The 26350-nt window shown below is 42.7% G+C and overlaps 1 protein-coding gene across 2 annotated transcripts; it reads left to right on the top strand.

The window, feature by feature from the left end:
• The first annotated feature begins 152 nt into the window (after window positions 1-152).
• LOC142887978 (dynein axonemal heavy chain 10-like) lies at window positions 153-26350 on the top strand. Of its 2 annotated transcripts, XM_076025980.1 has the most exons (78): window positions 153-459; window positions 625-689; window positions 801-909; window positions 1000-1115; window positions 1189-1381; window positions 1569-1726; window positions 1913-2143; window positions 2292-2482; window positions 2610-2808; window positions 2904-3098; window positions 3243-3413; window positions 3897-4073; window positions 4156-4314; window positions 4428-4594; window positions 4681-4832; window positions 4938-5102; window positions 5251-5458; window positions 5611-5767; window positions 5883-6362; window positions 6500-6658; window positions 6752-6868; window positions 6974-7076; window positions 7185-7363; window positions 7584-7795; window positions 7894-8050; window positions 8169-8402; window positions 8479-8601; window positions 8701-8934; window positions 9015-9235; window positions 9699-9968; window positions 10262-10445; window positions 10568-10702; window positions 10832-10984; window positions 11139-11327; window positions 11527-11673; window positions 11756-11947; window positions 12072-12190; window positions 12282-12440; window positions 12723-12858; window positions 12962-13084; window positions 13157-13288; window positions 13427-13643; window positions 13883-14002; window positions 14129-14274; window positions 14350-14502; window positions 14576-14836; window positions 14926-15098; window positions 15207-15300; window positions 15434-15601; window positions 15752-15940; window positions 16026-16197; window positions 16283-16486; window positions 16830-16910; window positions 17059-17256; window positions 17744-17905; window positions 18030-18204; window positions 18518-18699; window positions 18825-18961; window positions 19042-19259; window positions 19385-19606; window positions 19696-19843; window positions 19973-20252; window positions 20343-20572; window positions 20667-20940; window positions 21012-21116; window positions 21200-21354; window positions 21468-21622; window positions 21888-22068; window positions 22971-23171; window positions 23960-24169; window positions 24249-24344; window positions 24431-24602; window positions 24704-24835; window positions 24948-25159; window positions 25240-25407; window positions 25528-25708; window positions 25794-25939; window positions 26040-26350. In XM_076025980.1, exons 1-78 carry the CDS (start codon window positions 240-242, stop codon window positions 26184-26186), a joined length of 13656 nt encoding a protein of 4551 aa, XP_075882095.1. In that variant the 5' UTR covers window positions 153-239; the 3' UTR covers window positions 26187-26350. The 2 variants fall into 2 exon arrangements, with proteins under 2 accessions (XP_075882095.1, XP_075882096.1); XM_076025981.1 differs by lacking the exons at window positions 153-459; window positions 625-689; window positions 801-909; window positions 1000-1115 and having other exon boundaries at window positions 1243-1381; window positions 1555-1726; window positions 26040-26349.

Here is a 26350-nt window from a genome sequence, read left to right as displayed (position 1 = left end):
TAATGTGTTAACCATATCTAGCTTCCTCTAATCTAAAAGGGTAATAATAATATTTGCCCACTGTGGCATAAAGGAGGCTTTGGTATGTTGTGACCAATGCTTTAATCGCAGAATTCTCACTTAAAAGTGAAACATTTGTATTATTATTTTATGGTCTGTTTGTCACCCATGTGAGAGGTGAGAGTACCTGAATTCTAGTTAGGCAAAATAATAGCCCTTAAAAAAAAATAATTTAAAAAATGGTGAATCAAGATTTTCGAGTGGAGTGGATTCGGCAGCGTGTCTGTGCTGGATTCAATCTGCCAGAGAGACACTATTTTGATGAACTCCTCAGCCGCGAAGACGGAGAAGAAGAGGAGAAAATCTTAAATTTTTTGAACTACAACTCCCAGGAGGATTTTTCAATATGTCTGTTATTTTTCAAGACTATGCCAGAGGAAGGAATAGGAGAAGGTGAAGGTAAATGTCAAGTTAATAAAATGGCAGGGCCGGAGGGCGGAAACAAGCCACAGGTTGCTTGACCATTTTGCATATCTACACTTTTTTTTGTACATTTGGCTTACACTTATTTGGAGTGAAATTCAAATCTCTGTTTTTACATCAAATTGTGGTGTTGAATCTCAGACAGAAGAGAAGACAAGGACTCAGTAGTTCATGAAGAGAAGACTGTGAGCCAAAGTGAAGGACAGGTAACGTCATGTCAACAAGTGTTTCTCCATGTGAGATCAGACTTGACTCAAATTGTTTGATGTCACCCATAAGGCATTATCATTGACCAAATTATCTATGATTCGTTTCAGAAACATGAAATTCAACTAGTTTACCTTGATGAGCTCTACGCGGCTATAAATAATCACATTGAAAGATTTTTGAATTTGTGTACCTTCTACTTTATCAGGAGCACAAAGGGTGAGACAAAAAACAGTTTTGCAGTTTAAGCACTTGGCTTTAGGAGTTGCCCTCTAAGGCCATTGTTGACATAATGTGTCTCCCACATAGAAACCATCGACAATCCACCTGACATGAAAGAGGCAAACAACCGGATGCCCAGGTTATTTGACTTCGGCATGCAATGCGGACACCCTCTTCTTGTGCAGCAGTACAAACTCACCCATGTAAGTAGAGCGTGAAGCAAAAGTACGCCAGAATGAGTGATACCATTGAAACCATCATTTCCCCACTGATCAGGTCGAAATGCCTTTGCTGGGCGCCCACCAAATGAAGATGGCAGGAGACGTCTATCCGGTGGGAGCAGTGCCTGCAGGCGAGGAGGTTGTCGAAGACTCGCTTGGACAGTTTTTATTCTGTGACGAATTACTCAACAGAATGTACAAGTTTTTGGAAGTGGTGCACGCAACTTTCCAGCAACTTCACATTCAAGGTATTTTTATTATCAAAAAGTCAACAAGTACTTTGTTTGCTGTGCCGTGTTAGCCACTGGTGAAACTACTGTGATAAACGGACCAACTTTGGATGACTAACCAAAGCATAAATGCACATCTAAACACTGTGTCACTAATTGTCCAAGTGTGATCAGTAAAATCTTAATATCAGTCTATTTGTTGCAGATGAAATCACACTACAAATCCCAGATATGGATCTGGAGCCGCCGGTGGATACACTGTGTTCCAATCCAGAAGCTGTGCAGGAGTTGGAGCAGTATGTGATGACCTGGCAGACACACATGGCCATTGTCATTGAGGAGCAACAACACAAACATCCGCAGGTTAGTTATTGCTGTTCTTGTGTCCTGAATTCCTGACCATTGCCACAGTTGCGAAGTTAGACAGCCAACCAAAAGAAGTGTCTCAATACCGTAGTTAAAACCGACTGAGCTCTTCAGTCATTTCTAAGAACTAATTTAAAGAAGAAAGCGTTCCATCAACACTTGTAATTCTGTTCTGTTCTGCAGTCCCCCGGCCCCTTGGCAGAGATCGCCTTTTGGCGAGAACGCGCCTCAACTCTGAGCGCTCTGAGCGACCAACTGAAGCAGCCTGTGGTCAAGAAGATCCTTGCAGTGATTACCAAAGCACAGTCTGATGTCTTTCATGTCCTGGAGGAGACGATTGCTGAGCTGACCAAATACCGCGTGGAGTCGGAGGACAATTCACGCTTCCTCAGCACGCTGGAAAGACACTTCATGGTCAGTTTGTGTTTTTTGTTTGTTCTTTTTTTGGGGGGCTTTTCATGAGTCCACTCTGACCAAATGCCATCAATGTTGACTTTGCATATTTGCACGAGAAGTTGTTCTCATGTGTCATGAGTTACCATTTCTTCTTCTTGTGTCTTAGAATCTAGCAACTGGAGCAAATTTTGTGGTAATCCTAGAAACCATCCCTCCTCTGGTGGACAGCCTGCAGATCATCTGGATGTTGTCTTGTCACTACAACACGGACGAGCGCATGGTCACTCTGATGGAGCGCATTGCGTGGCAGCTGTGCGAACGCGTGGGCCAGGTCATCGACGTCCACAAGCTGTTCAGGTTTGTACGGGCACATTCTCATTTGTGCAAACCCGTAAAGTTGTACTTATCTGGATGAACATAACCGCCATGAGAGAAAAAAAAAAATCTTAATTCAAACAGTTTGGTTTTTGCTTTGTCTTGGCAGAGAACAGAGTGGAGTGGCCATCCAGAAGCTGCATGATGCCAAACAGGTTTTGGAGCAGTGGAAGACATCGTATCTGGAGATGCGCGCTGAAATTGAAGAAACTGGAAGTTATTCCCGCTGGGAGTTTGACCGTCGGCGACTGTTCGAGAGGACCGACTACATGGCTCTCATATGCCAGGACCTGTGCCATGTTTTGCAGGTGAGGTTGCATGCACTACTTTAGGTTAAAAGTCCAACGGCTGAACGTATGAGTGAATATCTTACTGATGAACGTCTCTGACTCCTGTTGTGCAGGTTTTGGAAGAGTTTCAAAATATCTTTGGTCCAGACCTCAAGGCAGTCACAGGGGACCCGAAACAGATTGAAGAGGCGCTGTGCAGAGTGGACGAACTGCACATGCCTATTGAGGAAATTACTTTCAATCCTTTTAACAAGTGTAAAATGGGAAGCTGGAAAATGATTATTCACAATTTTAACAATTCTGTTCAGGTGTGTTCGAATGCATTGGCTTTGGTGGAGAAATGTAGGATTAGCAGAATTGTTTTGTCCTTCACTCTCTTGTCAGCTGGTACAGTTGCATTGCTGTTATTTATTTTTTTGACCTGGGGCCCACTCTCCACTATGTCTGCTCAGTCTATTGAGGAAGAAGCCATCAGCATCATCGACCAGTCTTTTAAAACGCTGCGCTCTTCGACTGCAGCCTTTGACCTGCTCCTGAAATTCAAACACATCCGCTCCACAGAGGCCATCAACAACCACCTGATGAGGAAATTCAATGACATCCTGATTCAGTTTTGCAAAGAGGTACAATCCTGCAAGCAAGAAAATAAAAATTGAAACTGCCCGTTAACTTGCTCATATCCATTGTTAACAGTGATTGTGTACATTTCGATTTGGGCTGTTAACATAGTTGGCTTGGAATATTATAATGTTACTTGTTTGTTTTAACATGAACACTGCTGACCATTCAAAATGCACATAATACACCATTATGTGTTTGTACTGCTGTGCTAAGTAATTATAATGATAAAATCCAAGAAGTTTTTTGAAGTTCTCTACAGGAACTCCCTCTTCTTCCAACAGTCTAGAGACATGCATATGAACTCAAATGGCAACTTTAAACTGTCCTTTGTAACCCTGTGATGAACTGACAACTTGTCCATGTCACAACCCCGCCCTCACCTTCAGTGCAGGATAAACTTTGATAGAAAATGCATATAGGTTTGACTTTCAGATAGCACGGCCAACCAGGAGCAAATCTCTGACCTGCTTTCTTATCTGTTGCAGGTGGAAAACAAAACTGAAATCTTTGAGGCAAGGAAGAGCAAACCACCCCTAATAAAGAATGAGCCTCCAGTAGCTGGAGCCATCAGATGGGCACAGTTTCTTTTCCACCGCCTCAAACGCACAATCCTTCCTTTCCTGAAAGTTCCAGAGATGCTGAAATGTGAACTGATCGGTGCAGTGAGTTAATTTCACTTGTTGCAACTGGACACAATGTTACTGTGGATAAAAGCTTATAGAAATGTTGGTGCATTTCACCCAGGCAAAAGCCAAGTATGTGGAGATGGCAATGAAAATCAGGAGCTATGAGGAGAAGAAGCATGACCATTGGATGGTTGAGACAGATCGCAGCCTGCCACAGAGGATCAAAAAGCCACTTTTGATCATGACGACATGTGAAGGGCAAGTCCACGTGGAACTGGTTTGTGCTTCTTTCCATTCGGCTGATTGTCCGTCACTTTGTACAGCTGCATACAGACTAAATGTCCACCACCTCTTGAAGACCCGGCAATATTTTGTTTTTCTAACTTGAAGGATGCCCATCACAATACAAACTCCTCAAAGATGGATGTGCGGTACGCTGTGAACTTTGCCCCTGAGATCAAGGAGATAATTTCTGAGACAAAATGCCTTGAGCCACTGGGATACTCAGTACCTCAGCTTGCCCAGAATGCTGCTTTGCAGGAGCATAAATTTATCAGGTAGTGCAGCTGCACATCACTCAATGCAAGAATTTATCAAACAGCTGTTTACCCTTAACCCTCTTCTACCTCGGTTTGGTTTGAAGGTATGTTGATGATCTTCAGAAGATGATCAACCGTTTCCACTCTATACTGGACAGCCTTAGTGAGACCAAAGCCATTATGTTGGCTGAACACATCAATACAGTCAGAAATGAAGTCAATTTTGGATGTAAAAGACTCAACTGGAATTCTCTGGGTAGGGCATCTTCTGACTTTGAAATCTAACAACTGCAGTGTTTCAAAGTTGAGACTTTATTCAAACCTCTAATGACAATTTCTACGGCCATCTGATTGTGTTTAGGTGTGTGCGACTTCATCAGCCGAGCCATTCACACTGTCTCCAGATTTGAGTCGATTGTAATTCAAATTCAGAAGAACGAGCAGGATATTGAATCCAAGTTGCAATCCTTAGTGACGGCCAACCTGCTGAAATTTCCTGTCTCAGATAAATCCACTGATTTGCCAGGTGCGACACTCAGTACGATCCTGTCAGAGCTGAGGCTGAAACAGCTAGACAAAAAAAGGGAGACAGCACAAATTTTGCAGATGTTCATTGGACTATATATTGTGACTATCATAATTGAGTAGAAGAAGTGTTCCCTTGCTTCTTTTAGGTGTGAAGGAGTTCTGTGAAAACATCGAGCTAGAGCGGTCCAAGACTGTGAATCTGCTGAGCAGGAAGTATGCCGACATCGGACCTCTCATCACTAAGATAGAACATTTGATTCTGGAGACCAGCACAGGCAAAGCCAAATGTATGACAGAATATTATATCTACTGGGAACACAGAGTGCTGGACTCCCTCATAAAGATGGTTCAAAGGTAATGATTAAGGTCACTTCTTCTCAATTGTAAGTGGTAAAACAAAACTATGCTTATCAGTGGTCCATTTTCCTGTAGCCTAAAGCCCGTCTCCAACAATAGTGACAGCCTTTTGTTTTCTTTTCTTTTTTTTTAAAATATCCATTGTTAAGGAACATTCAGTCCTTCAATGTCATGCTGATGGGACACACTGCTCTCTTCCAAGTGGATGCCATCCTGTCTTCCCCTAAGATTGTTTTGCAGCCCCACTTCAGTGAGATCTACTGGCTTGTCATGCAGTGTGTTCGAGACTGTGTGGAGAGCACTTCGGTAGGGCCAGTGATGAGTCTCTCTAGTAGTGCTGCATTGACAATATTCATTTTGTAATTCCAAATTTAGAGCAGATAATACAGTTTATGTGTCCTTTGTTTGTTTCTTTTTCCAGCAATTTGTTCGATGGATGCGTGGGACATGTATTGAATGCGCGCCCCAACAGATTGGCAGTGAAAAGGATTTGATTACGTTCAACTTCTGCAGTGACGTTTGGCACCACCCTCAGATCAATGAGAGTGCCATGGCCGTGTCCCAAAATGTCCAGCGACTTCTCCACTCTGCAGATCGGTACCTTTGCCACTGGAAACGCTACCGGCCTCTTTGGGAAAAGTGCAAAAACATTGTCAATGAAAGATTTGCTGCGAGAAATCCAACATGTGTCATGTACGATGAAAAGCTGCAGTTCCTCTCGCGTATAAATCAGGAAGTGAAGCTGGAGTGTCTGTTTAAAAATGAACACATCATGTACCTGAACCTTGAGCCTCTGTCGAACGCAGTGCAGGAGGCAGCTGAGTCCTGGATCACTTCACTGGGTAGCTTCCTCAACATGCCTGCCAAAGAGGATCTTTTCAGCTTGCGAGATGGATTTGCGGTATCAGTTCTTGCTATTACTCCTCTGTCATAGGCCTTTACATAAAAAAAAACCCTCAGATATTATTTTTTCTATAATGGTGTTTTTAAAAAAAACAAACAGACAAACAAAACACCTTTTTGTTTTTATTGAAAAAGGAACTTTCCAGGAAGCTGAAGCAGAGCCCTGACACTTTTGAGGACCTGAAGTCTGTCCTCAGCACCATTTCAGAGATTAGGGCCATGTCTCTGAATGTAGAGATGAGATTCAATGAGATAAAAGAAAGATACAGAACACTGTCAATGTACAAAGTGGAGGTAATGGATGTTCACTCTTGAACTTGTGTCCACTCAAAGCGTGAATGGCTATAATTTCATTTTCATTTGAACTGTTGCATTTCTAATACCTAGGTTGGAGAGGGTGAACTCGAGCTTTTGTCTAAAATTGACCAGATATGGCAGGACCTGTTTAAGGAATCAAGACAAGTGGATCGGCGTCTGACAACTGTCAAGAAATCATTCAGTGTGGTAGGTTATGAGCTGTGGAAATGCAATGAGCTTGCATTGAAAATACATTTTTAATTTTTTGTTATGTTTTTATTTGTTTTGTTTTTCCGTTTATGACATTTAAAGGTTTCAACAAGGAAACTGGAAGACTTTACAGAGACATTGTCTGTCTTTGCTGAGAAGTTCAACCTGTGTGGACCTGGTGCTGTAGGAGACGATCTAGAGAATGGTCTCAAAACAATGTCTAAAATGTTGAACTTCAGCTGTGTGACTAGTCTCTCTTTCTTTTTAATCTCTCTCTTCTCTTCTGTTAATATCTATTTTGTGTTCTCTGCAGGACTGGCAATGATACAAGAGTTTGAAGCAGAGCTGGGCTTGGTAGTGGGAGACCAGCAGGATTTAGCCAATGTTGCAAATCTGCTGGATCTACAAGTAAAAGTGTTTCCAGAGCTTATCAACATTCAGAAGGACATGAATGGCCTGCGGCTCGTATACGATCTCTACAAAGCTCAGAAGGTTTTGCATTGCTGTCTCTTTTGTGCCGTTACACTTCTGCCATAATTGTAATGAAAAAAAAAACATATATATATATATATATTTTTTTTAATATATATATATATATATATATATATATATATATATATATATATATATATATATGTACACACACACACACACACACACACACATAAGAACATATTATTAATTAACTGTGAATGCCCCTTAAATCTGCCAGGATGCTAAGGCTAAGTGGTCTCAGACCTTGTGGGCCAATTTAAACATCCATCTGCTTCAAGAGGGTGTTGAGGGTTTCATCAAAAGTTTAAAGAAGATGCCCAAAGACGTGCAGGCTTTACCTGCCGCCCTCTCTCTTGATGGCCGTCTCAAAGAGTTCAGAGATTCCCTGCCACTACTGTTGGATCTAAAGAATGAATCCCTCAGGGACAGGTTAGTCACAGAGTAGCAGCAAAGCCGAAATGGAAGAATTCTGTTGTTGATGTAACAGCGGTGTGAGGCCATATACTGTATGTTGTTTTTGTCTTCAGACACTGGAAGCTACTGATGGAAAGAACGGGTACTAGCTTCGATATGAAACCTGATACCTTCACTCTGGAGAACATGTTTTCAATGGAGCTCCACAAATATTCAGATGTCATTGGTGAAATTGTTACCTCTGCTGTTAAGGAGATTGGAATCGAGAAGGTATGTCGTCAACTTTTTTTTTCAGATTTGTGTCATTATCCCAAAAGTGTAGTCCTCAGTTTACCAATGAAAAGTTGTAGATTTAGTTTCCAAATCTGTGTTGTCTCTGCTCCTCCAGGGAGTAAAGGATGTGTTGTCAACCTGGGACAACATGAAGTTCAACGTCATACCTTATTTTAAAGGCACGCAGGAGCGAGGCTTTGTTTTGGGTGCCGTTGACGAGATCCTGTTGACAGTTGACAATGACGCTATGAATTTGCAAAGCATGGCTGGCAGCCGTTTTGTTGGCCCTTTTCTAGGAACCATACAACAATTTGAGAGAGACTTGTCCCTCATCAGTGAGACCATAGAGGTTGGTTAGAGTGCTTGTTGCTGTTGTAAGACATGATGTATATAAAACCCAAAACAAACAGTTGGCTTTTCCTCAGGTGTGGCTACTTGTGCAGCGGAAATGGATATACTTGGAAAGCATATTCATTGGTGGTGACATTCGTGCTCAATTACCAGGAGAAGCCAAGAAATTTGATGTCATTGACAAAAAGTTTAAAGATGTGAGTGTATCCATCACATTTGCTCCTTGAAAGCGCTTTGCTGACACAAAGTCTGTCAATTAGTTACGGAAATGACAAACATGTTTATTTTCCATGCAGATCATGACTAGCACAGTAAAGAGTCCAAACATCAAAGTGTGCTGCCTGATCCCAAATCGGCTAACGGATCTGCAGGAACTGAGTGACGGACTGGAGAGCTGCCAGAAGAGTCTTAACGACTACTTGAATGCCAAGCGGAATGCTTTTCCTCGCTTCTTCTTTATCTCTGACGATGAGCTGCTCAGCATTCTGGGCAGCAGTGACCCTGCCTGTGTCCAGGAGCACATGATCAAGGTGTCAAGGATGGAGAGGGTGTACCGCTTACCCATGTTTGTGGACAACTTTGCTTGACATACCCTCCTTTGTTTCACCAGATGTATGACAACATTGCCTCCTTGAGGTTTGATGTGGACAGCAACGGAGAGACAGTAGCTGGAGCTATGGTATCTGCTGAGGGTGAGGTGATGGAGCTGAAGAAGGCCATCCCGGTGGAGGGCAGAGTGGAGGAGTGGATGTTGGCTGTACTTCTGGAGATGAGAAGGACAAACAGACTCATCACCAAGGAAGCAATCTTTCACTATTGTGCTGACACAAGGTGTGCGCAGTTATCCAAGCCAAAATATTGTTCACAGATAGGTGGATAAAACACACACACAAAAAAAGAGACAAATTAAAGAATAAGTAGAAAAATGTATATTCTGGCAATTTAGCTGCTACATTTGAAAGCATCCTGATTTTCATAGTCAGGTAAGCATAAAACATTAGTAATAATAGTGCAATCCAAAGACGGAGAGAACTGGCTTTCTTCTGGATACCAATTGCATGATACATCTTAAAATATATCCAATGAAAATATTAATCTATGGACACAACCCAGAGGTGCTCCGTGGCTTTAAAGAAGGGCATGTCCTTCACAATGCACACAAAGAAAGAAGTAAAATAAGAATGGTATATTCACTGTGTACATACTTCACAATGTTATGTGTCACTCTCATAAATGTCCCTCTGGTATCATAGCCAGAGCATGTGTGATGAAGTGAAGGTCTTGTGTCTGACAGGGTGGACTGGATGCTTCTGTACCAGGGCATGGTGGTGCTGGCTGCAAATCAAGTGTGGTGGACCTTGGAGGTGGAGGATGTCTTTGCAAGTGTAAAGAAAGGAAACAAACGTGCGCTAACTGACTACGCTAAGAAGATGCATCAGCAGATTGACGAGATGGTCACACGTATTACTCAACCCATGAAGAAAAACGACAGGAAAAAGATCAACACGGCACTCATCATTGATGTGCATGCAAGAGACATTGTGGACCAGTTTGTGCTCAAAAGGTAAAATTTACATTTCAACGTTTTATTGTTCCCACAAACAACATTGCACCACTAAATCTAAATGGTTGGATGGACAACATTTATACTTCTTGGCAAGTAGATGTCACACTCACTTTGGCCTCAGTGGTCTGTCATTCGGACTGTCAGGTCAAGGAAGGTATCTTTTTCAGAAAAAAAAAAAAAAAATGCCACCCTTCAAAAAGTTAATTATAATTTTTCTCCTACCAATTGTTGTTGTCAATATCCCCTTTAAATATTGTAATCCAATAAATAAAGTACGATTCTCTTTGTAGTATCAATGATGCAAGAGAGTTTGAGTGGGAAAGCCAGCTCAGATTCTACTGGCTCCAGGAGGAGGACGACCTCTTTGTGCATCAGTGCAGCGCTTCGTTTTCTTACGGCTACGAATACATGGGGTTGAACGGCCGATTGGTTATAACACCACTGACAGATCGCATCTACCTCACCATCACGCAGGTCAAAGGATTCTTCCAAAAAAAATTTCTCCCCAAAAGCATAAACACAAGTTATCAAGCTTGAATTTTCCTACAATATTTGTCTCGACTAGACATATATGATGAGATATGTGTGTGATGTAGGCCCTCTCCATGTACCTCGGTGGAGCTCCAGCTGGACCAGCTGGAACAGGGAAGACCGAGTCCACCAAAGATCTGGCCAAAGCCTTGGGATTGCTGTGTGTGGTAACAAACTGTGGCGAAGGCATGGATTACATGGTAAGAAGTTGCTTCTTCCGGAGCTGCTGAGTCAGGAATATTCAACTTGACTTATGTGTTGCTGTAATACTGTGTGTATATTTGTATTCATATATTTAAATTTACCTCACTCTGTTTTGCTCTCGACAGGCTGTGGGCAAGATCCTCTCCGGCCTCGCCCAATGTGGGGCCTGGGGCTGTTTTGACGAATTCAATCGAATTGATGCTTCAGTGTTGTCGGTGATCTCCTCCCAAATACAGACCATTCGAAATGCTCTCATTCTGCATCTCAAAAGGTTTCACGTATGTATCACTGTCTTGCAGAGCAAGAAACTTATTGAAATAGAAAAAATGAATAAAAAGATGCTTCTTCAGTTGGCTAAGTTGTGTAAAAAGTTATTTTGAGCACCAAAGTTCATTCTTCTTTACTTGTAGTTTAAGTTTTGATCTTATTTAGTTTGAAGGCCAAGAGATCAGCCTAGATGATCGGATGGGTATTTTCATCACCATGAACCCAGGATATGCAGGACGCACTGAGCTGCCAGAATCAGTCAAAGCCCTCTTCAGACCCGTTGTCTGCATTGTGCCCGATCTTCAGCAGATTTGTGAAATCATGCTCTTCTCCGAGGGATTCCTGATGGCAAAAGTATGGAAACATCAACGGCAACACAAAGTACTGAGCATGTACTTTGTTTTTTGACCATTGCAATTTGGATGATTAGATTCCTTTCCCTTTTCGGCAAAATGCAAGCAAAAAAAAAAAATCATACTTTTTGTTGTTCAAATACTAGTGTATTTGAAGTTCTAATTGGAAATTTTTATCTTGTCACTTTTATGACATTCAGATGCTGGCAAAGAAGATGACTGTGCTGTACAAGTTGGCCCGTGAGCAGCTCTCCAAGCAGTCACATTATGACTTTGGTTTGCGTGCTCTGAAGTCTGTCCTGGTGATGGCAGGAGAGCTAAAGAGAGGATCACCAGACATCCATGAGGTAAGTTTGACTTCAGAATTTCAGCCATAAAAGTACATTTTATCTGAAATAAATTGTCACACTTTTCCGGTTTCCCTCACAGGATGTGGTATTGATGCGGGCCCTCAGGGACATGAACCTACCAAAGTTTGTGTTTGAAGATGTGCCTTTGTTCCTCGGACTGATCTCAGACCTTTTTCCTGGCCTGGACTGTCCTCGTGTTCGCTATCCCAACTTCAACGATGCAGTGGAATATATTCTGCAAGACAAGAAATACATCATGATGCTTAATCAGGTGTCTTACCGTGGTCTTGGATGAAAATACAGACTTACCATCATCGCCAGATAAATATCTGTCAATAGAGCTTTAGAATGCAAATGATTAGGTGGTGGTACATTCTTTTTCTCTGTGGTTCCAGGTGGACAAAGTGGTGCAGTTGTATGAAACCATGATGACCAGACACACCACAATGATTGTGGGTCCAACAGGTGGAGGGAAGTCAGTTGTAATCGACACCTTATGTCAAGCTCAGACCAAGTCCGTCTAGGTTTATAAGGTTTCATCTTTATTCACACTGGCTTTTTAATTCTATGGGCAGACTAGTATCTTGTTTTTCCCTCCTAAATAGATTGGGAATGCATACCAAGATGTATCCCTTGAATCCAAAAGCCATGAGCGTCATTGAACTCTACGGTATTCTGGATCCTGAAACTCGAGACTGGACTGATGGAATCTTATCCAACATCTTTCGTGCAATCAATAAACCAACTGATAAAAAAGAACTGAGGTACTGTACAATAAAAAAAATAAATCATAGGTCCCCAAATTAAGATGGACACCCAAAAGATCTTTTCTCGTCAGACAAGAACTTTAAAAAGCAAAATATGAAAATGATGTCACCAATCTAGTGATGCTCACTGTCAAAACATCCTTAGACCCTAAACTTAATATAATAATGTTGTAACTATTAACAACTAACAATAACTATTCACTATTGGTAGTTGTAAGTTTTACTCTTTGCTATTTACATGTGAAGAGTATAATCCTTGGCCCAATATTTGACTCAAAGGTACATCTTATTTGATGGTGATGTGGACGCTTTATGGGTTGAGAACATGAACTCAGTGATGGACGACAACAAGCTCCTCACCCTGGCAAACGGAGAGCGGATTCGTTTACAGGGTCACTGTGCCCTACTGTTTGAGGTAATTCTTGCATTTTGCCACTATTTGTCAAAAATTCTCACCATTTTCTTTCATGGGACATTTCATTCACAAAATAGAAAAAATGCTTCCCCATCATTGAAAGGTTGGAGATCTGCAGTACGCCTCCCCTGCAACTGTTTCCCGCTGTGGAATGGTGTTTGTGGACCCCAAAAACCTGCGTTACACCCCGTACTGGCAGAAATGGGTGACCAACAGACCTGACAAAGTATGGGACAAAGACAGTTAAACTGTGAAATAGCTTGTTTTGTTTCTTATTACTGACTTTTCCCACTGCTAGGAACAAGAAGCCCTCAATACACTGTTTGAGAAATATGTCCACAAGTCTATAGACATGATCGTGGACGGTATTGTTGATGGTAAACAGGGCCAGAAACTGAAAACTGTTGTCCCTCAGACAGATTTGAACATGGTAAGTTAATTCCAAATATCTGCAATGTCTCTGAAATTCAAAAATTGCCGTGTTTTGAAATTGGCACTTTCATTATACTTAAGGTTCTGTAATCACTTTAGAACACAAAGGTGTATTTTGCATGCACTGACTGAACAGGTTACTCAACTATGCATGACACTGGATGCCTTGCTCGAGGGAGACATTGGTGGTGCAGAGGCCATAGAGTGTTTCTTCCTGGAAGCTCTGTACTGCTCACTGGGAGCCACATTGCTGGAAAGTGGCAGGGAGAAGTTTGACGAGTTCATCAAAGGACTCTCTGCGTTAACCATTGTGCATGATGAGAAAAAGCTGGCTGGACTCGGAGAGATCCCAGGTTTTGTGAATTGATTTATACCTGGATGATTATGAATCTGATTTGGTTCTTAAGACTGATTTATCATTATGTTTGTGAAGGAAGTTTTGCAAATGTTCCTGTGTGATATAACGATGACAATTCTACCAGTAGATAAGAAGACCTCTGTAATTTCTTAGACGTATTGTTTGTATAGGGATATTGTATATTTTTCTTTAGATTAGTGAGGATCTTAGAGGTTTATGTCTTCTTCAATTCAGGATACCTCAAATCTCTGTATGACTTCCATTTTGATGGGACACAAAATAAGTGGGTTCCCTGGAGTTCCCTGGTCACTAAATACATTCATGATCCGCAAATGAAGTTTGCTGATATTCTAGGTAAGTGAATTACTGTGAACATTGAGGGCAGGATCCATTGTTTTGGGGTATAAATATGTTTGAGGTCTTAATTAACCTTTTGAACGTCCAAAAGATTATTCACTGTCATTTATTCCTGTTTTCCAGTGCCAACAACTGACACCACCAGATGCAGCTGGATCCTGGAACAAATGGTTAAGATAAAGAGGCCAGTACTACTGGTTGGGGATTCTGGCACCTCAAAGACTGCAACTATTCTCAGCTTTCTGAAGAACCTCAGTGTAGACACGACAGTGAGTTCACTGGACAACCATGTGTCCCCTCATTGCTTCACTTCATGTCTCTGAATTCTTTTTTCCTCTTTCCAGATTACTTTGATAATAAACTTTTCATCCAGAACAACCTCAATGGATCTGCAGAGGAACCTGGAATCCAATGTTGAAAAAAGGACCAAAGGAACTTATGGGCCTCCAATGGGGAAGAGACTGCTGGTCTTTATTGATGACATGAACATGCCAAAGGTCCTTGGTCACTGCTGTTGGTGTTGGTACTTGTTAGTTTGACTTTGTTTTGACATCCTGTCTGGTTATTCAGGTGGACAGTTATGGCACACAACAGCCTATTGCTCTTCTAAAGCTGTTGTTAGACCGCGGTGGCCTCTATGACAGAGGGAAGGACCTTATTTACAAAATCCTCAAGGACCTTGGCTTCATTGCAGCCATGGGGAAGGCGGGAGGAGGGAGAAATGAGGTGGATTCACGCTTTGTCTCCCTCTTCAGTGTCTTCAGCATCCCATTCCCTGCAGTGGAGTCTCTTCAGCTCATATATGCTTCTATTATCAAAGGCCACACCAAAGTTAGTGTCTCCTATCCACATAGATCAATACTCAACCACTTTAGCTGTAATAAACCTGCATATGATTTTTTTTTGTTGTTGTTGTTTAGCTGTTTGAGGATGTCATAAAGAAGGCTTGCGATAAAATTACCTTATGCACACTGGAGTTGTACAACAACATCATCAAAGATTTGCCTCCCACTCCGTCCAAGTTCCACTACATCTTTAACCTGAGGGATCTGTCAAGGGTCTTCAATGGGATGGTCCTCACCAAACCTGACAGGTCTGATCATGCAGAGTTAATGGTGATTGAGGTGATTTGTCCTTTACCTGAGATAAACTACGTAACTTCAGATAACCTTGTTTTTCCTGGTTTCTCTCTCTTCATCAGATTTCTGACTGTAGCCCAATTTGTGCGTGTCTGGAGGAATGAGTGCCTGCGAATCTTCCACGACAGACTCATTGATGAGACTGACAAAACCCTGGTAATAAGTCACTTGTAAAAGAGCTTTTAGTTCCGTTTACATACATGTTTGTCCAATTTGTTTCGACCATATACATTACTGTTCAATGCAATCCCATCATGTTACAGGGTATGTACTCTTTTGTTGCACTTAGGTACAAGGCCATATAAAGAACCTGGTTGAGGAGCACTTCAGGACAGAAATAGAGATAGCCATGAAGGATCCAATTCTATTTGGCGACTACAGGTGCGCCCTGAGTGAAACTGAACCCAGGGTCTATGAGGACATTCAGGATTACGATGCTTCAAAGGCCCTGTTTCAGGTACTGTGGGTAATCAACAGTCACAGATTGCCTCAGAACAGTGTAATTCTAAAACACACAAATGTTATATTAGTTTGGAACATTTAATATTATTTTCTGCCCTGTCTGTCCTTGGGTATACCTTATAACAACAGTTTTATCATTCCACAGGAAATACTTGAGGAATACAATGAGAGCATGTCCAAGATGAATCTCGTGCTATTTGATGATGCTTTGGAACATCTGACCCGAGTGCATCGGATCATCCGCATCGATCGCGGCCATGCACTGCTCGTTGGTGTCGGGGGCTCTGGCAAGCAGTCTCTCACCAAGCTGTCTGCCTTTACTGCTGGCTGTGAGGTTGTTGCACAATGCATTTAAAGGACCTGTCAGAGTAAATAATCACTTTTGCAAGCAATGGTTCATGCAATGTGCTTTTCTCTAGATGTTTGAGATAACACTGAGCAGAGGATACGGTGAGACCAGCTTCCGTGACGACCTGAAAGCGCTTTATGTAAAGCTCGGCATCGAGAACAAGAAGATCGTGTTCCTCTTTACCGATGATCACGTTGCAGAGGAAGGCTTCTTGGAACTCATCAACAACATGCTTACCTCAGGTCTGAAACTGCCATGAACCTGGTTTAAATTAGGTTTGAATCTATTGAAGTTGAAATGATTGTTCTCTGAAAATGTGTTTAATAGGAATTGTTCCTGCATTGTTCCCAAATGATGAGAGGGAATCGATCCTGAACCAGATACGGGAGGAAGCTCTTGGGATGGGAGCTGGTCCATCTAAAGAAAGTGTGTGGCAGTACTTTGTGAACAAGAGTGCCAACAATTTGCACATTGTTCTTGGCATGTCTCCTGTTGGAGACACCCTGAGGACACGATGCAGGAACTTTCCGGGTTAGTTATAAAGTTCTGATTGATAATGTTAGAGTTTTTGTGCTTACAGTACAAGGGCCCTGAACCTGGCAGAAGGGAAAACAATAGTTTTAGATAAGTAGTTGAAGAGAAAAAGGAAAAGCGAGGGAGAAGTTAACTGAAAAACTAGAAGAATTAAGGTTTACGATTGGGTGCTTTATGTAAGAAATTTACCCTGATCAATTATTTAATAATTCTAGTGACTAATCATAGAGACAGCTCAAATGTGTTTCATTTTTTTTGTTCCATTTGCCAATATGCCAATACATCTCTTTGAATGCTTCACATTGTGCATTTAAGTTTGTTGTTTTCTGTTTTCTTTCAGGACTTATGAACAACACTGTCATAGACTGGTTCCTACCTTGGCCTCCACAGGCTCTCCTCGCTGTAGCCCAGTGTTTCCTCGGTGTGAATCTGCCCACATTTATTTCATGTTCAAATGCACTTTACCAAATGATAAGTCCTAAAAGCAACTTAACACTTGAATGAGTTGTCAGGAGAAAATGTTTTTGTTTGTATTTTGAATTTATTTATTTATTGTTCTTTTTTTCCAGGTGAAAGTCAGATGATTCCCGAGGCTCACTCCACAGCTGTCATAGACCATGTCTGCATGGTCCACAGTTCTGTGGATCATTACAGCATGCTTTTCCTGCAGAAACTCAGGCGGTGTAACTATGTCACTCCAAAAAACTACCTGGATTTTATCAGCACCTACTCTAACCTCCTCGAAGATAAGGATGAATTTATACTGGGTATGACCAAACCTATTTTTATGTAGCTGTTCACACTCTTTGCAAATTTTACTCCACACAATACAACGTCAAACACAATCTATCTCATTGTCTGTTATTGTGCTGAGGAAGCAGATGAATATTAAAGCAAATTATGACAAGGGTGATCTTTGACCATACATAATGTTTGTTTTTATTTGGGATTCCAGCTTAAGCATTATTAGGATAAAAGTTGTTCTCATGAGACATTGATGTCACATTAAATTCCGAACGGTTCAGACTGACCAGATCTGTCTTTGTTTAAGACCCACATCAGATGTCATGTGATTTGTAATGTTCACATAGCCGTTAAACCATCACGTGATTGATCTCACTGGGGCAAGATCAAATTCAAGACACCTGGGCCCTCCGTGTAAGCGCAACCTTACACTGGAGGCGCCAAAGACTACTGTGCATTCACGTTATGATATTGGAAACCTTGTTTTGATTGTGTTCATTCCCATCCCAGGTCAGTGCAAACATCTGGAGGGAGGTTTGGATAAATTAGAAGAGGCCAGTGAACAGCTGGCTGACCTAAATGTAAAGCTGGCAGAGCAGAAGATTGTCCTCGCTGAAAAGTCGACGGCCTGTGAGGCCCTGCTGGATGAGATCAGTACAAACAAGGCTGTAGGTCAGTGAATTCTCACATCCCAAAAGTCTTTGTCACAGAGGAAAGGCGCGCAAAAGTATAATCCTTTAGCCTGGCTTAAAAGACGTTTGCGTGATATGCTAATTGCAAAATGTTTTTGTTCAAGCTGAGGAAAAGAAGACTTTGGCAGAAGATAAAGCCAAGGAGATTGAGGTGCAGAACAAAGTCATAGCCGTTGAGAAGAAAGAAGCTGAGAGTTCCCTGGCTGAAGCTTTACCAGCACTGGCCGGGGCTCGACATGCCCTGCAGGACCTTGATAAATCTGATGTCACAGAGATCCGGTAGCTTCCTGCCAACTAATCTATTTGCAATATCTTTTGGTTCAAAAAAATTGGATAAAATCTTAATCTATCAGAAGATAAAAGCTTCACCCACCACATTTAATAAAGGTCCATCAGATTTCTTTGATTAGAATATTAGCATTTCTCAGTAAACGTGCCTTTCTTGCTCACCAACCTCCATCCACTTTCAATTCAAGTATACGGCCATGAAAGACTTGAACAAGTTACAACACTTCACCAGGCCGAAAATAATTTTCGAGAACCAGGTAGAATTTTCTTTATGAACGCTTTTCGTTCTTGGCTGTCTGTGCAGATCCTTTGCCAAGCCCCCAAAACAGGTGCAGGGGGTTTGTGAATGCATCTTGACATTACGTGGCTACAAGGAAAGTAGTTGGCAGGCAGCCAAGGGGATGATGTCAGAGGCCAACTTCCTGCGGTCCTTGATGGAGATGGATTGTGATGCAATAACAAACAACCAGGTCTCAAGTGTCAAAAGTAAGTCGTCATCGATCTGGATAAAATCCGATGAAAATTATGTTTTTTTGTTTTTAGTTTAATGGTGGGCATTTATATTGGATTCATGTCTTACTTATTGGTTTTCTTTTGTCTTTATCAACCAGGTTCTTTGAAAAGTCTACAGACCAGCTTTAAGGAGATGCAAAGCATCAGCAGGGCTGGCGCAGGAATGTTCAAGTTTGTGGAGGCTATCGTTGGTTACTGCGATGTCGCCCGCACAATAAAACCCAAAAGAGAGAAGGTGTTGTGCAATTTGTCTTCTGCCAACATGCTCTGTGCTGGAACACGGATTCAACTGACACACTCTTAACGTCCTTACAGGTGGCACGTCTGGAGAGGAGCTTCTTCCAGAGTAAGCAGGAGCTGGAGCGCATTCAGAATGAGCTCACTGACATCCAAATAGAGCTGGAGGCTCTTGGAGAGAAGTATCAAGCCGCAATTTTGGAGAAACAGCTGCTTCAAGAAGAGGCTGAAGTCATGGAGAGGAGGCTGATTGCTGCCGACAAACTCATCTCTGGTCTGAGCTCTGAAAATGAACGGTGGGCTTGTAAATCTGGCAACATATAGAACCAACTCTTTTTACCAGCTATTTTGCCCTTTTTCCAATCTTCTTTTTCTTCATGACACAATTGTGTGTCTCTTTCTTTCAACAATCCCAAACCAGTTGGGTCCAAGACTTGGAGGAGTTGAAACAGCGGCGTGTCTTCCTCCTGGGTGACTGTCTGATCTCTGCTGCTTTCCTGAGCTACGCTGGCGCTTTCAGCTTTGACTTCAGGAAGGAAATGATTTATCAAATGTGGGTAAATGACGTGCAGACCAGAGGCATCCCCCTGAGCCAACCTTTCAGACTGGAAAACCTTCTGACTGAGGAGGTCGAAATCAGCAGGTGAAATATAGAGTGCACAACACAACACAGACTGTCATTGTAGATTTACCTTCACTTTAGTTGACAATACACTTATCTTTTTGTAACAGATGGGGCTCAGAGGGTTTGCCTCCAGATGAGCTGTCAGTGCAGAATGGAATCCTCACAACCAGAGGGAGCCGATTCCCAATGTGTATCGACCCACAGCAGCAAGCCCTCAATTGGATCAAGAAGAAGGAAGAAACCAATAACCTGAAGGTACAGAGAGGTTTGCACTGTTTAAGGAGTCGTGTGACACTGATTGTAAAGGGATATTTCAGTTACAGGTTACTGACTGCCGCGCAACATGTGAGCCTGACAGTGTGACCGTCTTATTTTGCCCTGCAGATCTCATCTTTCAACGATCCCGACTTCCTGAGGCAGCTGGAGATGGCCATCAAATATGGTTTTCCATTCCTTTTCCAAGATGTAGATGAGTACATTGACCCTGTGATTGACAATATCCTGCTGAAGAACGTAAAAGGAGCTGAGGGCAGACAAGTCATCATGTTGGGTGACAAAGAAGTTGACTATGATCCCAACTTCAAACTCTACCTGAACACAAAACTGTCCAACCCAAAGTATTCCCCTTCAGTGTTTGGAAAGGCCATGGTGATTAACTACACTGGTAAGACTCTTTTCTACTACTACTGTGTTAAAGTCTCAGTCTGGCTGTTTGTATCTTGCCGGCCACTGACTTGATTTGCACTCTTTGCAGTGACCCTCAAGGGTCTGGAGGACCAGCTACTGAGTGTCATCATGGGCTTTGAGAAGAAGGAGCTGGAGGAGCAGCGAGAGCGTTTGATCCAAGAGACCAGCGACAATAAAAAGTTGCTGAAAAACTTTGTGGACTCCTTGCTCAGAGAGCTGGCTACGTCCACCGGCAACATGTTGGACAACACTGAGCTGGTTCAGACATTGGAGGAGACAAAGTTAAAAGCCAGTGAGGTTAGTTGGACCGGCGCATGCAGCAGTGAGTTGATAGAGCAACAGGACTGAAGTCAGTCATTGAAGTTCACTGCTTCTGTGTTGTGCCACCCAGGTGTTCGAGAAGCTGAAGTTGGCGGAGAAAACATCCAAGGACATTGACAAGCTGAGAGATGGCTACCGACCGGTTGCCAAGCGTGGAGCCATCCTGTTTTTCGTGTTGACGGAGATGGCTCTGGTGAACAGCATGTACCAATACTCTCTTGCCTCTTACCTGGCGGTGTTTTGCTTTTCACTGCGTAAGGCCACGCCAGATTCGGTCCTTATTCAACGACTGAAGAACATCATAAACACTTTGACGCACAGTGTTTATAACTATGGCTGCACAGGTAAAAAACATAACGAAACAACCGGTAAATGGCTTTAACATGATTGATCTGAACTAGCTACATATTTCCAGGTCTGTTTGAGAGACACAAGTTGCTGTTTTCCTTTAACATGACCGTCAAGATTGAGCAGGCGGAGGCAAGGGTCCCTCAGGAGGAGTTAGATTTCTTCATCAAGGGTGAAGACTCAAACAGAATTTCAACCCTTTCAAAATGTATTGATTGTAGCCATTTTCTGAGTGGTTTTGCCTCGTGTCTGTAGGTAATCTGTCTCTGGAAAAGAGCAGGCAGAAAAAGCCTTGTGACTGGCTGCCAGACCAGAGCTGGGAGGACATCACTAAACTAGCAGAGCTTCTTCCCGAGCAGTTTGGCTCTCTGCCCGATGACCTGGCGAGAGATCCTGAACAGTGGAAAACTGTAAGTCATCAGAGTGGCACGGATCAACCTTTGAACTATAATTATTGCTGTGACGCTAACGATCCCTCCAAATCGCAATTAGTTGATTTTTATTCCATTATCTTTGAATTCAGTGGTACGACCTTGATGGACCAGAACAAGTTCCCTTCCCCATGGAGTACGGAGAGAACATTTCAGCCTTCCAGAAACTCCTGCTGCTGCGCTGCTTCCGTGTCGATAGGGTCTACAGAGCTGTGACTGACTACATCACAGTCACCATGGGCGAGAAGTAAGGCAACGTCAACAAAATAACGCTCTCTTCAAACCTCATGTGGCACCATCTCGACGTCATTAAAGTATTCAGTCTCAGTTCCCAAAAATCAATGCATTTGTTAATGTGACTCATTTCTCAGTTGATTTAAATGATGTTTTCTGTGGCAGCTGGTCATATGTGAAATAGAATAGTGTTGTTGTACAAAGATTGCTCATACATACGTAGATAAACAGTCCAATTTGAGAATATTGATATTTTGTTTTATCTTTACGCTACTCAGATACGTTCAGCCGCCTGTGATCAACTTTGATGCCATTTATGAGCAGAGCACACCCTTCTCCCCCATCGTCTTCATCCTGAGCCCAGGATCCGATCCAGCCAGCGACCTTATGAAGCTGGCAGAGCGCTCAGGCTTTGGAGACAAGTTCAAGTTCCTCGCTATGGGTCAAGGCCAAGAGAAGGTCTGGGAACACACCACCTATTCTATACACTTCCTTCCTTCCTGGCTGTAGTCTCCTCTTCATTTTCTATTTCATGTTTTGAAAATTAAAGGAAATGGCATCATGATCATCATGAAACATTCATAGGTGACCGAAAGGTTGGCGGTTCGAATCCTGCTCCATCCTAGTCTGTCGTTGTGTCCTTGGGCAAGACACTTAACCCTAAATTGCTCCCAATGGGGCTGGCTTGGCAGAGCCTTGAATGGCAGCAGCCACCCATTGGTGTGTGAATGTTTGTGTGAATGGGTGAATGAGAGGCCTTTGTAAAGCGCTTTGGGGTACCGTAAAGGTGCTGGAAAAAGCACTATATAAGTACAGTCCATTTACCAGAGGTAACTAAAAGGGAACATCTGTCATCGTTGTCCTAGGTTGAAATTAATTGAACCAAAGCATATTTGTAAGGGACCATCAAAACATTCAGCACAAAGTATAACAAATGCTATTAGATTGGACATACCAAAAAGAATGCACAAAACTTATTCAAGATCAGCTGGGACTGAGAGACTGAATTAACTTGAAAATTTCCAGGTCCTCTTGGGTTCAAATGTTTTGTGTAGCACACACTTTTCAATCAATCAATTAATCAACTTTAATTTGTACAGCGCTAAATCACATCCAAAGGCGTCTCAAAGCGCTTTGTACAATCAGAGAAAAAAAACAACTGGGCCACCCAGAGCAAACAAAGTGTGACAGTGGCCAGGAAAAACTCCCCACTTTTGAAGGTGATAACGGTCTCAACCTGGGATGAGTGCTACAAGAAATCTGCCAAATTCTTAATTGAATAGTTTTTTGTTTTTTAATTAAAAATATGATGCCATAGATTCAAGGACTAACGCTGGCCATTTGCCGCTCTTGTGCTAAAGGTGGCGCTGCAGTTGCTGGAACGTTCTGTCACCCGTGGTCAGTGGTTGATGCTGCAGAACTGCCACCTGTTGGTCAAGTGGCTGAAGGACCTGGAGAAGTCTTTGGAGAGAATCATCAAACCAAACCCCAACTTCCGCTTGTGGATCACCACCAACCCTATCGACGATTTCCCCATTGGAATACTGCAAAGGTCGCTCAAGGTTTGATGTTTTCTCTTTTTACTCAGTAAAAACACTTTCTAACACCATTTAATAATGTGTACATTAAAGGGCCAGTACGTAATATTTGGCTTGATTTACAATTTTTATATTGGTAAAAGCTTAATATACTGCCAATAAATACATTAATAAAATGTATAATTGCAATGCAATTAAAGTAATTTGGTTGTCCTACCCTTAGAACGACTCTACATAAGAATACATATACATAAGAATATACATAAAGCAAGAGTCTTTCTCCCAGTTAGTTAGCTGCCATCTTGCGTTGCCATATTTCTAAGGAAGCCTGGTATGGACAATCCAGCTGCCTGACAGGGCGTTTTGTAATTGGGGTAAATGCTATGTCTTTAAATAAACCAGCAAAGAAGAAGGTGGACAAGGTATCCAAGTTTAGATGCGCAGGCCACCATAGTTTACTGGTAAGCTCAGGAGGAGGAGAAAGAGTGAAAGCTGCTTCAATCTAAAATCTAACCATTTGATCTCACTGTTTCTTCTTCAAAATTTTCAAATATTACACTCTTGACGTTTCACCATTTCTTTGACGGAGTGATATTACATCATTGTTTCATGTCTTGAGCTGTTCATGTAAACAGTGCATGGCCCATAGCATACTGCTTTCTAAGAAGCCCAAAACAATCGTTGTGCACTTAGTTTTAATACGTGAAGGTAATTCAAAGAAGGTAACATTTTACGTATAAAATACTGAGAAACAATCGTGACAAACAGTTTGAAACGATGTTTCCTTCTTTTCTTCTTTTTTTACCATGCAGGTCGTGACCGAGCCTCCAAATGGCCTCAAACTCAACATGAGAGCCACGTACGCTAAAATTACCCACGAGACCTTATCATCCTGCCCGCACCCTGCGTTCAGCAGCCTGGTCTACGCCCTGACCTTCTTCCACGCTGTGGTGCAAGAGCGGCGAAAGTACGGCAAGATAGGATGGAACGTCCCCTACGACTTCAACGAGTCCGACTTCCTTGTGAGCGCCGCTGTTGTCATTCACACCTCACAGCCAAATTTGTGCGCTTGTTCAATGGCTGCTGAAACTGTGTCCTCAGGTTTGTATGGAGATCCTGGACACCTACCTGAGCAGAGCTCACAACCAAGGAGACACCACCATCCCCTGGGAGAGTCTCAAATACCTCGTTGGGGAGGTGAGGAGGTTTTTCTTTCATTCAAAGTACAACGGCGATGTTGTTTGGTGATGCCGTACATTTGGTCTTTGCTTTGTTTCACGTAGGTGATGTACGGTGGGCGAGCCATCGACAGCTTTGACCGCAGGATCCTGAGCGTCTACATGGATGAATACTTTGGAGATTTCATCTTCTACACCTTCCGCCGCTTTAATTTTTATGGCAACAAGGATGTTGATTACAAGATCCCTCCAACTGGGCCCAAGAAAATTTATGTTGGTCAGTTTTCATCAATGCCAGCTGCCACTTTTTGCCCACGTGAAACACATTGATCACTCACTATGTCTACGTCTCCGTCTACGCTACGTCTGATCCGCTAGATGAAATTGAGAGCCTTCCACTTGCAAACACCCCAGAGGTGATGGGTCTTCATTCCAATGCAGAAATAGGATACTACACACAGGCAGCCAAAGACATGTGGACTCACCTCATAGACCTGCAGCCTCAGACAGGTGCGTTCAACTCAAATCCAGCTGTTGCTCCTCTGCATTTAAATTGAGTTCTGAGTGCAAAACTCCAACTTGTTTCCTTGTTGCACGCTGCCGCCGCATTTTTCTGCCTCAGGTGAATCGAGCGGAAGCATCAGCAGAGATGAGTACATCAGCCAGGTGGCCCAAGACATTCAGAGCAAGCTGCCCACATTGTTTGACTTGGACGTGATCCGCAAAAACTTTGGCACCGACGTCTCTCCCACCTCAGTGGTGTTGCTCCAAGAACTGGAGCGCTTCAACAAACTAGTGGTTCGCATGCAGCGCTCGCTGGCTGAGCTTCAGAGGGTGAGAGGCTGCAGATAGTCGGAAGGCGTCGCACTTCCTCCTTAGCCGACTCACAACTGGTGTCCTTCTCCTTCCCCCAGGCTCTGGCTGGCGAGGTGGGCATGAGTAACGAGCTGGATGAGGTTGCTCGAGCCATTTTTAATGGTCAGATTCCTGCCATCTGGAAAATGCTGGCGCCGGACACTCTGCAGTCACTGGGCAACTGGATGTGCCATTACCAGAGGCGCTTTGAACAGTACAGTCAGTGGGTGAGAGAGGACTCACTATCTTGGAACATCCTCCTGTTCTTTGTGCTACTCTTAGAAATGAAACCATACATTATTTTGGAAACACAAACAGCTCATGAGTCAGTATTGTGTTTCCACCAGGTTGAAGATGGGGAACCAAAAGTCATGTGGCTGTCTGGACTCCATATCCCAGAATCCTACCTGACCGCCCTGGTCCAGGCTGCATGCAGGAAAAATGGCTGGCCTCTAGATCTTTCCACACTGTACACACAGGTGACGCAGTTCCACAGTGACGAGGAAATTACTGACAAGCCGGACCAAGGTAATGACTCTTTGCTAGACTGTGACCTGAACTTTCCTGACTGGAGATTTTCTCAGAATGACTGATTGTTCTGTTTTCCTTGCAGGCTGCTTTGTGTCCGGACTGTATCTGGAGGGAGGAGACTGGGACATTGAGGAAGGTTGTCTCGTCAGGAGCAAACCCAAAGTGCTGGTTGCTGAACTGCCAATTCTCAGAGTTATCCCCATTGAGACCCGCAACCTGGCGTTAAAGGTTTGAAAAAATGACTGTATGCTTTTCATACTGAACTTTGTTTTCATTTAGTTTTTTTCCTTCTCACTTCTGCTGGTTCTCGTCCTGCTCCTCACCACAGAATACTCTGCGGACACCAGTGTACACGACGTCCTTGAGGAGAAATGCAATGGGTGTGGGCCTGGTGTTCGAAGCAGACCTGTACACCACCATGCACATCTCTCACTGGGTGCTCCAGGGGGTCTGTTTGTGCCTCAACGCTGACTGAGGATCTCACCTGATCTCACCTGTCTGCCCAAAAACAATTGGGGAAAATGTAAATAGTGACAATAATAATAATAATAATAATAATAATAATAATAATAATAATAATAATAATAATAATAATAATAATAATAAAAATAAAACATTTTGAAAGATTTGTGTGCCTTT

Source organism: Nelusetta ayraudi, unplaced genomic scaffold (genome assembly GCF_046127955.1).
Source record: "Nelusetta ayraudi isolate G7.1 ecotype Tasmania unplaced genomic scaffold, CSIRO-AGI_Nayr_v1 ptg000018l, whole genome shotgun sequence".
Lineage (NCBI taxonomy): Eukaryota > Metazoa > Chordata > Actinopteri > Tetraodontiformes > Monacanthidae > Nelusetta > Nelusetta ayraudi.
Note: the sequence above shows the minus strand (reverse complement) of the source record. Positions and strands in the feature narration are given on the sequence as shown.